Source organism: Mus musculus, chromosome 18 (assembly GCF_000001635.26).
Source record: "Mus musculus strain C57BL/6J chromosome 18, GRCm38.p6 C57BL/6J".
NCBI classification, from domain to species: domain Eukaryota; kingdom Metazoa; phylum Chordata; class Mammalia; order Rodentia; family Muridae; genus Mus; species Mus musculus.
Genome location: NC_000084.6, coordinates 63,819,077 through 63,833,987, shown reverse-complemented (window position 1 = coordinate 63,833,987; position 14,911 = coordinate 63,819,077). Strand labels below are relative to the sequence as shown.

Sequence of the window (14,911 nt, the reverse complement as noted above, 5' to 3'; positions counted from 1 at the left end):
GTTTTCTTAGTGTCCGTAAGTTACGTACTCACAGATGTCCCTTGGTATCTCCTCCTGAGGGCCATCTATTTATCGGACTTTCTCTAAGAGCTGCATGCTTCCTGGGGCAGCCCACTTCCACACCTCTTCCCTCTACACAAACCACCTTGCTTCTTCTGCAGTAGGCTTCCAATCCTCACATTACACATGGCTATCCTGCTAACCTCTGACTCCAAGAAATTAACAAGAGACTTCATTCCCTTGACAGGGCCACATCCAATGGTTAACAGGAAACAGTTACCATGGCAAAGTCTGGGAATGCACAGAGTGGAGGAGAAGAGGCAGCAACCAAACACAGACTCATAGCTTGTCACAAAAGCAGAACCATCATCTCTACCAACAATAAACCTGGAAAGTCCCTGCAGTCCACGTTTGCAGGAGGGCACTTGGAAACAGACTTCTTTATGCCTCAGAACCCACAACAGCTGCTCAACCTTCCGCACACGTCAGGATTTCAGCTACAATCCACCCAGTCTCCAGCTATCCTTTCCTGTCCCTTTTCCCCCCAATAAAATCCTGCACATCTCGTGCTATTCCTAATGTTGCAAACATCTTTTCCAAGAGAAGATATACTTTTAATAAAAATCAAATCAACTGTGATTAGTTTCATGCAGCTAGCTATCTTCTAATATCTGCCTCCAGTCTTTTTCTTTACAATACAGAAAAGTTGTCAAGAAATAGCCCAAAATCCCTCACCAGTTTGTTACAGAAACTTTTTGGGTCACTAAACAACAATTAAGATGAAGGGGGTCGGGGTAGAGAAAAGATGCATATACCACATAAGAAAAGTAAGGCTAGAGTAAATGTATATGAGTCTATACATTTACAAAGCATATAGTATGTAATGAGTGCTACTTCAAATGAAGAAAAATTCCAGGTTCATTAATTCAATTATTTAGTTATTAAACAATTTATCAAGGAGGTGTCACATATCTAGGCGTTGACTCATGCTCGAAATGCAAAAAGCTTAAAAATCACATAGCGCTGAATGTCTCTCAAAGGCAAGTGAAATGCTTAAATATAAAAGTCCATGATATTATTCTGCGAGAGTACAGAAAACAGTGGGAAAGCCTATGCAGGCGACCCAGAAGGACTCACAAAGATGGCCATATGGCAGGAAGGATTTGTAAGGAATCTTGGAACATCACCCCTACCTATATGAGACAGCGGAGGCGAGAGACTCATGCAGAGTGAACGCTGGTTACTCTTGGGGAACTAAGCTAAGTACTGTCGTAGCTGATGACTATGGGGATAAGTCAACTCCTTGAAGGGCTCTCCATATCTCAGGAAAGTCTTCGGAATATCTGTTAGCCCTGGTGGGCAGCCCTTACCAGTAATTAACAAGAGTGACAAGGAATGCACAGGCGCTGAAACTCTCCAAGTAAGACAGACCTGAGGTGGATGTGGGCAAGGGAAGGAGCGGGGGAGGAAGCTATAGAACAGAACAATACAAATAATATTTTTTTAAAAAGCATCTAGGCCTAGTATATTTCTAGGAAATGAGATAATTAGGCAAACAGTTTATAAAAATTAGTACAAACTAGAGGTGGGCACTGTTGGACATAACTAATTATGCCAGTAATGATGCTCTCAGCTGAGTATAAGTGGAAAGGACAATAAGCTTCAGGAAGGAATAGCAAGCAGCTTGTTTTGGACAAGGCTTTAGGTATTAGGCTTGGATTAAGGATCTATGGGATATGCAGGTGAGAAGAGTTCAGCTGAGGCATCCCAGAGGCTGCAGATGCAGATGTGATGCAGCTGATAGCTAAAACAAAAAATTAAATAAACTTCAAAACAGGGATATGTGGGAAAAGTAATGTTGACTTCACATAAGAGCATACAACATGCTGTGAGTCTTCTCAGAAACTGTCAAATACCATGTTTAGAAATACTGTGGTTATCCACTAACACACAGCTGAAGGCGAACATCGAACATTAAAATATAAATATTCTAATTTGTATTCTCTTACTCAGATGAAGAGTAAAGTACGGAAAGGAAAATGATCTGGGATCAGATTTTCCACTCGGAGAACTACGACGTCCCAGCTTCTGTTAGTATCTGTTCTCAGAAACTCCATGGTGAGCACAGGAGCCAGACCATGGGATACTTCACAGGAAAGGTCTAAGCTAAAAGCATGGGTAATGGTGGCTTACTGCGATTTAGTGATTTATGACTCACTTCTCATCGAAGAAAGTTGTCTTTGTCACAGAGAGAACATTCCAGAAATCCACAGCCAGCAAAAGACAGACCTGGGGAACCCAGCCTCAACAGATACATCTACAAAACACTCCCTGACCTAAGGCTTAGGAAACATGGCGGAAAGACTGACAGGAATAGGGAGCTTGTTCTGAGATTGGGTTTCCTAGTAATGGCAGAGGCTACACCTATAAAGTCTCACCAAGAGGATTGCTGAAACATGAGATGAACAAGGGTAACACCAACAGATAACACATGCCAAAGTGGATGGGGTAGGGCAGGTAGGCCACGAGTCTCCAACACTGCACAAAGTATGACTGGCAACTAAGGAATGCTCAAAGTGGGAGGAATAGTCCTCTCCAGGGCACTGACTATCCAATACCTCACCATCAGCCTTGAAAACACACATACAAGTAACCTTATAGAGATGAGCAGGTTATACTTAGGGATACATATGTGTAGACATGCACATATACACCCCTAATAAATATTAATGAAAAGGAAGCCATCAATTTGAAAGAGAGTATAGGAGAGGGAGTGTAGAGCGGGAGGCAAGAGAAGAAGGAAATGATGTAATTATACTATAATCTCTAAAGGAACAGGAAAAATCACTAAGCAAAATTAATTTAAGAAATAAAAGAGCAGCCAGTGTTTTAAAGAGTTCTATAGACCTAGTAGTCCTGACACTCCTTTTCCACTGTCACTTATAAGTTTAAAAATGAGAGAGGCAAAGGACACAGGAATGACTCTTGCTAATCACAGAGTCTCTCTTTTGGTGTTAGGAAAGTACTGCTGATCACTGAATAACGAATGTTCCTCTTTCTTTCCCCCAATGCAGCTTATCTGGACTTTAACATGGCAAATTTCCCATCTTTTAATCAGAAAAAAAAAATGTAAGAATATGTTATGAATAGGCCCTTTAGTAAGTAGTAAAATGAGCAAATCAATATTTAGTCTCAGACCAGACATTCTTTTCAGCTTTATCTTAGCAGACATGTTGAGACTTTAATACATGAATATTTGTTAAGGTGTCAGTTTTATAGTGATGACTTCAGAAAACCAGGCAGAACAATGAGCTTTCTGTTTAACACATAAGTAATAAAAAAGGCAGTGGCAACAAAAAATGTTTCTATTTGCAATCTTATAAGAGTAGTTCTAAATAATGTTGGAAATTTTAAAGAAGAAATAAGTGTTTTTTTTTTCTTTTCCCAAAGGAGACAGTATTTTGGCCTACCTTTAATTTTCTTATGGTGCTGGAGGCTAGACCTGAAGCTTTAAGTATGCTGGGCAAGAATTCTATCGTTGAGCTACATAACCAGCCCCTGTTGCTCTCCATTCACTTCACAATGAGACAGAATACACACCATACTGCTCATTGGGTACCATAAGCATACAGCTAGTCTGTGGTATCATTTCACATGAAAGGGAGGGGGGGAGAGGTAGGGAGGGAGGGAGGAAGGGAGAGCTTCCTAAATCAATCATTCACTGAGAATGTGAGACAGTACAGGTTAATAATTCTCAATCATGTGGGGCTCATGTTAGGTTCTAGGACTATTAGCTGTCCAGCACAAGACTCAAAAATGCTCTGTCTACCAAGCTTATTTCCCCATTTATATATAAGGACAATACTAGTATCTATTTCAAAATGATTTTATAAGATTCAGGCACACAATTCTTGATCCATAAAGAGTTTTAGCATTTTAATTTATCCTACTGTTCTATACCCCTTTTTTGTAGCATGCCTCATCTTATACACTGTATGTTTAATTATTATTTTTATTGTCTGTTGTCCCCTACTAAGTCCCATGAAGAAATGTATTGCTGCCTAGTTTTTCAGTGACTTGTTATAAAGAACAATACACCACACACACACACACACACACACACACACACACACACACACACACACTAACTTAGTGAGACTTCCATAAACTATTCAAAGTAAAATATATAGAAATACTACTTTTACTCATGACTAAATGTTTCCATGGAATCAAAATAAGAGACTCTGACGGGGAGGGATTTGATGGGGACATTCCATTTATTGTTGAGTGGTCCAAGGTATCTCACTCCACATAATGTTTGGCTGTGGGTCATCTGCTGCAGGAGGGAGCTTCTCTGATGATAGGTGGCTGAACACGACCCTGATCTATGAGTATTGCAGACTATCATTAGGGATCATTGGATCACTACATTTTTTCTTTTTTTTTTTAAGACCAATATTATTATGGTTTTATATGACATAATTGTACTGATAGGGGCAAGCTCATTAAAAACTGACCTCTAAAAAATTTTTTTTAAATGAAGCAGGATTGATTCTTAAGTGGGTATTCTGTGTGACTAACTTTTCCTTTATACAGGTATCTTCATGATATAATATATACATACACACACATATATACACACACACATAGCATCCTAATTGAGGGTGGAGCAACAGATCTTCCAAGTGTTACTACCTTTTATACAGCTTTTTAAATTTTCAAACTAAAAGGAATTTTAGAAGGGCTTTACTCATAACCACATTTTCTCTCTAAGAAAATCACTGTATTTGTCTCTAATGCCTTGTCTGCTACTTAATATAATAAGGACAAACTGAACATCTCATAGGAAAAGGAGTCAAAGGTCACCAGCATTCTCAGAGCAGTGACATAGCAGTTGTCAGAGCTCAGGAAACCTCATGGAGGAGAAGATGGAAAGAGTGCGTGAGCCAGCGGGGGTGGAGGACACCAAGAAAAGAAGGCTCTCTGAATCAACAGGAGGAAGGCTTACATGAATAATAAATTAATAAAACCACAATGCCAAAAACAAAACATTATTTACAATACAGACTACATAGTATACCTATATAGGTTGCAATGCTAAGGAAAGTATATAGGACAATAACCTTAATAATATTATTGGTTAAAACAAAAGATCTTCAATATATAGAATATTGGTAGCCCTGAGGTAACTTCATCAAGAAAGCATATTTCCCATGTATACTATATGATATAAAATTCATGTATAAAATATAAGCTTTAATATTTTGTATGTAAAAATGTCAGTGCACCCAAATAAACGTGATATGTAATTTAAGCCACATAGTTAAGACTGTGATGACTGATAAGACAGAATAGTAAGTGAATCTGAGAGTGTTCAAAAGCACACAGCCATTGCTCTACAGTGCTGATCAATGGGTATTGGCTTTAAAAAGAAAGACAGAAATAGCAGCGGCATATTGTTTAAATGACATGGCGAAGGTTTAAATCGTCTCCATCCAAGACTCAATTTTTTTCTCCCAGTTTTTCCAGCTGTTCTCTTCCAATTAAGTACTCTTCATTTCAAATACACTTAATTAGTTCCATTGATCACACCCCACACTTAGGCGGCTTTCCCGTGCTTCCTCACCTCTGTGAGGCAAACACTAACAAAAGCCACTAGGTTCAGCTTTAAATGTCCTAAAACAACATTCGTACCTCATCCATTCTCAGCCAAAATTATCATTTCAGAGGCAACTGTCCTGCTTTTAGCAAAATAGGAAATTATATTTTGCATTTCAACTGATAAATGGTCAAATTACTCCTAAGAATAACGCTCAGATACATACAACAAAATAAAATTAAATAGCTACCCACATTAACCTAAATACATCAAATTATATCATTACAGAATTTCTAGGTATTTCATGAGAACATTATTAGCAATTCCTTTAAAATAAGCAAAAATATTCACTGAGCTTTATTTCAAAGGTATTGGACAGCCTTTGTTTTTGTAGTGCTGCGACTCGACAATGCTGCTCTTCCCAAAATAAGACTGCTCAAAACGGGTTTTTCTCGATGCATGTACCATATTTTTCATAATGCAATTTATATAGGATTTCAGTCAATAAAAAGAAATATGGTTTTCTTCTAAACTGTCACAAAAATCTATACCACAGCTTAATCAAGTCACGCAGTCGAAAGGCAGCCTGAACGATCACCAGACGGTAGCATGCTCGCTGCTCGGACAACATGTTAACGAAGGCTTTTTTGGTTATTTAAAGTCTCTGGATATTGAACAATCTTGCTTCTAGCACCCATGGTGTGAAGCAAATAAATCAACTGACAAATGCCATTCGTCACACACGTTTAGCCAAATTAAACAGATTAAAATACATGGTAGGCAGCACAAATTAATTCTCCAAATGAGACTTACATTAAAGCTGCATTAAAGTTGTAAGAATATAGTCAAAAGCTTTGATACAACCTCATAAGTTTGTAATTGTGTGTTCTAAATTGTTAATTAATTTCTTATTTGAGGGCGCACAAGGATCTTTATTGAAGAATATTCACGGATCTGGTCTACTACTGAAAAGTTCTCCTTTGCAGGAAATGAACCAACTACGAGTTACAAGGAAGGTCTTTAGCTTTCTAGGTATTTAAGATAAAACATATCCAGAGCACTGTTTTTAAAAATCAATAAAAAGGAGCTAAAAAGTATCTTCCTACTTCAAAAGCATCTGCAAATGAATGGTTTTCTTTAGCTACTATTGAAAGGAACTGTATTCTTTAATGCTAAATGGTTTCTGAAAATTTAGAGGTTCCTAACAGCATTTATATTTAAATCAGATGATATTTTTACCAGAAGACTTACATGTTAAAAACAATTGGTAATCCAATTCCAAGTGTGTATGATCCAGACGATTATACACACATTGGTAACATTATAGACTAAGCAGGCTCTAATTATATATTTAGAAATATATATATATACATATACCCCCACATATATGCATGCGTGTTTGTATCCATGTTTATATGTAACAGAGAAGAAGCAGCCATGAATTTGAAAGAGAGCAAGTAGGAGACATTGGAGGGAAGAAAACAAAAGGGGGAAATGTTACAATTATAATTTCAAAGAATAAAAATCTGTATTAAAAAGTAACAAGGAAGCACCATCATCTCATCTCATGGGAAAATCTGTTGCTCTCCTATTTAGGCAAAATGTATTCAAAACCACTGCCTAAGGGTACAGCTCTAACACATAAGCTCTTCAGCTCCCGAAGGAAAACACTGAGTTCTCTCAACTTCTTCCCAGTGAACGGCATTCAGGTGGCAAGAATAATAGACCTGCTACATATTGCTATGACAGAAGTAACATCCTACTTTCAATTTATTTTATCAAAGAATTTACTGATATTTTCTGGTCACATATTTTTTTTTAATTTTTGGTTATTACTCACTTTAATAATAACTAGAGATTTTAGTCATATTTTCAACTACTTTTATGCATTTGCAAACAAACAACCAAAACAAAACAAAAAGATCACCAAAAAAAAAATCTCACTTTAATTTCAATAAAATTATCCAGTCTGTTTTTATCCTCAATGCAATCAAAGAAATTCAGCACAATGAATGTGAAGAGTCAGCAATTAAAATTAGTCAAAATGAAGGGCCCAAGTAAGGATGCCTCAGTACCACTTGGGAGGGAGAAAAAAGCAACCACAAGGGGGAGGAAGGGACATGGGAAGGAAAAGGGATGGGGGTGGGGAAGAGAGGGGAATATGATTTGGTGCTGGGTGGGAGAAAAGGACTGAAATTCTTGAGGGCCAGTAGAAAGAATGGAAACAGGCAACCTCAGGAGGAAGGAGGTTGGGGAACCCTCCAGAATGTACCAGAGACCTGGAGGTGAGACTCTCAGGACTCAAAGGGAGGGACCTTAGATGAGATGCCCTACATTGGGGAGAGGGAACTGAGAGAGCAGAACGACAGGGCATCAAGTGAGGGATGCGGTTGCCATCCCACAGTCAAAACTTTGACCCATAATTGTTCCTGTCTGAAAGAACTGCAGAGATGGAAATGGAGTTAGAAGTCCGAGGACAAAAAGGTCCAGAGACAGGCCCAAAGTGGAATCCAGCTCAAGGGGAGGCCCCAAGACCTGACACTATTACTGAGGCTATGGAGCGCTCACAAAAAGGGACCTACCATGACTGCCTTCTGAAAGACCCAACAAGCAGCTGAAAGAGTCAGATGCAGATATTTGCACCCAAACAGTGGACAGAAGCTGCTGATCCCTGTGGTTGAATTAGGGGGAAGAGGAGGGTGACCCTGTAGGAGGGCCAGCAGTCTCAATTAACCTGGACCCTGGAGATCTCTCAGATACTGGAACACCAACCAGGCAGCATACACCATCTGATATGAGGCCCCCAACACATATACAGCAGAGGACTGCTGGGTCTGGGTTTAGTCAGAGAAGATGCACCTAACCCTCAAGAGACTGGAGGCTCCGGGAGTTTAGAAGTCTAGTGGGGTGTGGGAACATCCTCGTGGAGACAGGGGAGCGAGGAGGAGGAATGGGATGTGGAACAGTTGGAGGGGTGGACCGGGAGGGGAATAAAATTAGGGGTTTTAAATAAACAAACAAACAAACAAACAAAGAAAGATTCCTACCTTCCTTCCCTCACAAGACACAACCCCAATCAATAAACAACTTAGAAAACAGTTTGAACTGCCACTGTGAGCTCCAGCGCGCTCCTCCTCCGCCCAGGCTTACCTGCAGTGATGTCATCATCCACCAGGTCATGCTCTTCTTCCTGGACTTTGGCTTCTGGGCCCGAGGCATCTGGAGCAGCTGCCATAGTCTGCATGGCTTCCGCCGTGACGCCAGCTACAAAGATAAGAGTGACAAGATGTCACTTTACAAAATGAAAGAGACGAGGGCGACCGGTAAAGCTTTCACTTACTCAAAAGGTGGCATCCAACATGTGCATAATAATAAACAGATAAAGGAATAAAGCATTCATTTCTGCTGTTTATTAATATGGGTGACTGTGCATAGGTAGATCTGTGTTTAGTTTTAATCAACATCCGAGAAAATCAGATACAAAATGTTGATATAAATTAACATTTTGATTTGGTTTCTTTCACCAACACTTTTGCGACACTTACATTACCTGATTTAGAGAGACTAATGCAGCAACCAGACAAACAATGTAAAGTAGGGACTAACTGAAAGGTTACTCTCTTCTATGTTATTATGTCCATACTTGGGGATGACAAGCAGGTGAAGACGAAGGAGGAGTGTGCTTGCAGACATACACTGCCTCCAAAGAAAACCATTTCCTGCTATGAAAGAATCAGGGATGGGGAACATAATAATCATACTGAACACTGTGCATTCTGCTAGTTCACACGGATGTCTTTTTCCTCCATGACCTTATCTCTCTAAAGATATATTTTGGTGTTAATACACATTTACTATATTATTTCTAAGGGGGCAATGGAAAGTAGACTTTATAGTGTTTTTATATGATTATCATCAGTCCATCATGGTTACTATAGAAGTGGAAATTTCTCATCAAGTTTTTAAAAGAAGTATGTTAATATTTGCTTAAATAGCAGCCATCTAAATGTTTTCAAACTGAATGCTATAGGTACTGAGGGATTTCTTTTCTTTTCTGAGGTGTATTGCCTTACACAATTTCCCAGGCTTACCAAAAGCACCCAGAGAGAAAGATCATCCTTAACTTATTCAGCACTATGAGTGATGTCAAGTGAACCCGTTACTAGGTGACCACAGACCAAAGATTGACTATGGACAGCAGAATACCATTGTTGGTAGCGTCAGTTAATCAGAGCTGCTTTACAGTGTGGGAAAGAAGGGAAGAGGCAAAGGAGGGGAATAACTAAAGGAAAGAAAAAGGCAGCAATAATACCAAAAAAACGGTCCCCAGGGAACAGAAAATGATGGTGTTACCACTCTATAAAGTATATTTATTGTTGAATTCAAAAGATCAATTTTAGCATGAAGGAGGGATTTATTAGAAAACTATTAATTACTTAATCAACACTCTCCACCTGAGAAATAAACTCAAAGAGAGGGGAATAAAAAGGAAAAAAAAATCCCTAAAAGGACACATTGTTCAAATGATTCAAAAAAATCAAAAATCATTTTTTCATATAACTGAATTAAAATATAACCTTTGAAGTCTCATTCTCATTTTTTGCTAGCAGCCAATAATTGTGAAAACAATCAGAGAGGCTGGAATGAAGATATCAAAAAGAGCAGTCTGGACAGCGATGCTTGCTAGCACTTTCCTTTCTACGAAATGAGGAGATTCAGTGAAAGTGAACACAGTGGATGAGAAGGAGGCCATTTACACTCATCCTATTTAACCAGCGAGACAAAGTGCTCAACGGAACGACACTGCTAAGTTCCCTACCCTCTGGCCTGACACCCCACATCATTTCATCACAAGGTTTGCTAGGAAGCGAGTTCTTGGGACAAGGAGGGGAGTATTACAGAACAGCACAGCACAGCCATGAAGACTCACACTCATACAATACAGTGTGAATGCTGTCAAGCCACCCATGGAGTCCAGAGCTGTACAAGGCATTCATTCCACTGAAGACATTCAGGATTGTACGCAGAGTTTCCAAAGCGAACACATACATCTCAATGGAACTGAGGTCAAAAGACTAAAACCTTACATTGTCGCTTTGATTGATGTGTCTCAGAAAAAGAGGTTATAAAACTTGGAATAAAAACTAAACACTATGAACTAAGATATTTCATGAATAGAATGTGAAATATCCTGAATGAAATATAAACAAATGTGGGTTAAGCATAATGGTAAATGCCTTTAATCACAGTTCTCACGAAACAGAGAGATGTCTGTGACTTGGAGACACAGAACGTTGATCTACACAGAACGTTCAAGACCCGCCAAACTACATAGTAAGAAACCCTGTCTAAAAGGGGGGGGGGGAGGAAGAAAGGGAAATTGGTTGATAAATTAAACAAGTAAGTCTGCAATATATAGAAAGGTTTATAAAATGTGGCCAAGAAGAATTACCTCAGGGATACAAATCTGGCTGAGGTTAAAAGCCAAACAGTGTAATCCAAAGAGTGAGCTAAACAAAAGCAAGCGATCATAGGAATTATTTGAAAAAAGTTGACACTTCTATAAAGATGAATTTTTTAAAACTATAGGAAAATCAAAAATTGGGGGGAATTGTTCAATGTGTAAGATGTCTAGGAAAACCTGCAGCTAACATTTATATTTAACAGAGAAAATTCAATCCCCATCACCCTATAATAGGGAATACGGGAAGATTACACTCTGACCATATTTATCAATGTAAAAATATAAGAAAACTCTATGAACTATCAAAACAGAAGATAAAATGTATGCACTTTGAAAAGAACAATGCAGGCCAGGCAGTGGTGGTGAATGTCTTTAATCCCAGCACTTGGGAGGCAGAGGCAGGTGGATTTCTGAGTTTGAGGCCAGCCTGGTCTCCAGAGTGAGTTGCAGGATGGCCAGGGCTACACAGAGAAACCCTGTTTCAAAGAACAAAAAATAAAAAAATAAAAAACAAAAAGGAAGAAAGAGAGAGAGAGAGGAAGGAAGGAAGGAAGGAAGGAAGGAAGGAAGGAAGGAAGGAAGGAAGGAAGGAAGGAAGGGAGGGGAGAGAGAGATGAAGAGAGAGAGAAAGAAAGAAGAAAGAAAGGGAAAGAAAAGGAAAGGAAAGGGGGAAGGGGAAAGGGGGAAGGGGGAAGGGGGAAGGGGGAAGGGGGAAGGGGGAAGGGGGAAGGGGGAAGGGGGAAGGGGGAAGGGGGAAGGGGGAAGGGGGAAGGGGGAAGAAAAGGCAAGGCAAGGGAAGACAAAAAGAAAGAAAAGCAAAGAACAATCCCAACTGCTCCTGTGTGGGATTTCATTAGGTACTCAGTTGATGGAGTTCATGTACAGATAGGTCTTAAGCCACCTAGGCTTTCAGACTTAGACTAAGCCCTAATATTAACACGTTTCCAGAGCTTCTCCCTGTACATCGCCTATTGTGAGACTTCGCCTATTTGATTACATGAACCAATTTCTCTAGATAATCACCTCTCATCCACCTACCTACCTATTCATCCATCCATCCATCACCCACTTATTGATCCTGGTTCTGTCTCTCCAAAGCACACTGACTATGCATACTATTCAAGGATAAAATAATTGCCCATGTAAAAAATACAGAGAATTCCAAAAGACAACTACAACAATTAGTGTTAGAGAATAAAAGATAAGACTTGGATCATTGTTACTACCAACGTACCTACCTTAAAGCCTCTTTCTGAAAAGACTCTACAAACTCCACCCCAGTCTCCTCCCTCTGACACATTCTATGTTCCTGGCCTATTCTCACATGAACTCCCCCTCCCATCCTCCTCCCCACCTCTGCCTGCCTGCCACCCCCCTCTCTCATGTGTGTCTCTGTGTATGTATGTGTATGTATGTGTAAGTATACCCATACAAGCTACATTGCCCATATGGCAGAGAATATATAATATTTGTCTTTCTGAGTCTACTTAAATTTATTAAATTTATTATCACTTAATATAATTTCTAGGTCCATCCATTTGTTGGAGAATTTCATCTTATTTCCAGTTTAATAAAATTCCACTGGGTTACTCTGGAGTAACAAAGACCTGGTGCTGACATGCACTATGAGTTGAGGTTCTGGTGAGGACCTCGTGGTAAGTGGTATATAAAATCATAACAGTAAGAGTATGGAAAGAAAGATTAAATGATGATACTTGAAGACAGAACAAGCATGGGGTCCCATAAGCACTACCTCAATCACTCCCAGAAGACATCAGCAATAACTGACCAACCTCCTGCTGCCCTCACCTTTGAAAGGCTCCTCCATCTCTCAATGCTGCCACACTGGAGATAAAGCTCTTATGTATGAGTCATTAGGAGGAAAGTATATCCCAACTAAACTATATCTCTTATACAAAATTAACTCACATCAATTATGGACTTAAACTTAAAATATAAAACAATTGTCGGGCGTGGTGGCGCATGCCTTTAATCCCAGCACTTGGGAGGCAGAGGCAGGGAGATTTCTGAGTTCTAGGCCAGCCTGTTCTACAGAGTGAGTTCCAGGACAGCCAGGGATATACAGAGAAACCCTGTCTTGAAAAACAAAACAAAACAAAACAAAACAAAAGACAAAAACAAAAAACCAAAAAAATAAAACAATTAGAATTTTTTTAATTAAAAAAAAAATCATTGATCCCTAAGGTTAGACTTGATAATAAAAGCATAATCCACATGAAGAAATATTGACTAGCTGGGCCTCATCAGGAATAAAACAAATTTTGCTCTGCAAAAACCCTATTAAGAGGAGAAAAGGGCAAGACACAGACGAGAAAAAAAGAGAGAGAGAGAGAGAGAGAGAATTTTTTAAAAATCGCATATTTAACAGGACCAGTGCCGAGACCGAATATGAAGCTCCCAAATCTCACCGGGGGGCAGTGCTCCAATTACTCCAAATACTGAACAGAGTTTGCATATGATCCAGCAACTACTGCCAGGGAATGAAACCATGTCCTCATGAAAACTAACCCATAAATATATACAGCAACATTATGTATAAAAGCCAAAAAGTGCTCAAAGTGAGACAAAATTATAATATAGTCATATAGTGGAATGCTTGCTTCTCAGCAATACAAGATGGAGCTCTGATAGCTGCTGCAATAGACCCACTAGAAACTTAAAAGAATCACCTCATTTTATGACCCCAAACAGCTAAGACAGTGAAATCGACTGACATAGAAAGTGGAGAAGTGGGCTGAAGATATGGCTCAGCAGTTAAGAGCACTGACTACTCTTCTAGAGGTCCTGAGTTCAAGTCCCAGCAACCACATGGTGCGTGACAACCATCTGTAATGGGACCCGATGCCCTCTTCTGGTGTGTCTGAAGACAGCGACAGTGTACTCACATACATAAAACAAATCTTTAAAAAGGAAGGAAGGAAGGAAGGAAGGAAGGAAGGAAGGAAGGAAGGAAGGAAGGAAGGAAGGAGATGCAGAGCGGCACACTGACCTACGGATGGGCAGGAGTGGGGCATCATGGAGGATGCTGCTGAGTGGTGCGGATCACTTTCAGGTGAACACTTTCAACAACTGTGATGGTGGCTGCACAGTTGTATGAACAGAAAAAAGCTCTCCAAATTGTGTATGGTTCAGAAAGGTTAGTAAATGCCTTATACTTCCATAAAGCCATCTGGCTTCCTAACATTCTGTATCAGCCAAGCCGCTCCATGACACTATGTGTATGCTGTGGGTACTCCCCAAAAACGGAAGAAGAAAGACTAGTAGAGCATTCATACAGTAGCAAACTGAGACCCCACGAGAATTTTCCTCTGTCAGGAATACATGACTTTCTCTCACTTGGTTTTGTTTTTGCTTTGACCCAGTGTCTTACATAGCCAGGCATTTGCTATGTGGCTGAGAATGACCTTGAACGTATGATATTCCTGCCATTATTACCTCAGCGCCAGGACGGATGAAGGAGATAAGCAGTCTACCAACTAAACAACATCACCACCCCAAGAATGCATGCTTTATGAAAATATTTAAACTACGTTCCTGACTGCCTGGGCGTGCAATTCTAAGTTAATCCTCACAATCTTTAGCACTACTTAGCTACTGATAAGGGAAAGAAGGAAAGACCATTGTTTCCAATATAAGCTCAAAGTCACAACCCCCATAACACTGAGCAGTGATGGCAGCCAACTCCCTGCGACTCCTTAAATGTTCTGGAAGGCAGTGGTGGCTAGGTGCTGAAGACTGACAGCCAAGTCACAACACTCTCAAACTCTCCGCCAAAGGCATTCTTGCCGACTGTTTTCAGGAAATAACTTCAAAATATCAGGCCATAT

The 14,911-nt window shown here is 39.7% G+C and overlaps 1 protein-coding gene across 3 annotated transcripts in view; it reads right to left on the bottom strand.

Annotated features, from left to right (window-relative positions):
- Wdr7 (WD repeat domain 7) overlaps nt 1-14,911 on the bottom strand; it is a 281,263-nt gene that overhangs the window by 155,773 nt on the left and 110,579 nt on the right. For all 3 annotated transcript variants that reach the window (XM_006525478.4, NM_001014981.1, NM_001360837.1), the window contains one exon: nt 8,750-8,863. In XM_006525478.4, coding sequence (XP_006525541.1) covers nt 8,750-8,863 — 114 coding nt within the window. The remainder of the gene's footprint in view (nt 1-8,749; nt 8,864-14,911) is intronic.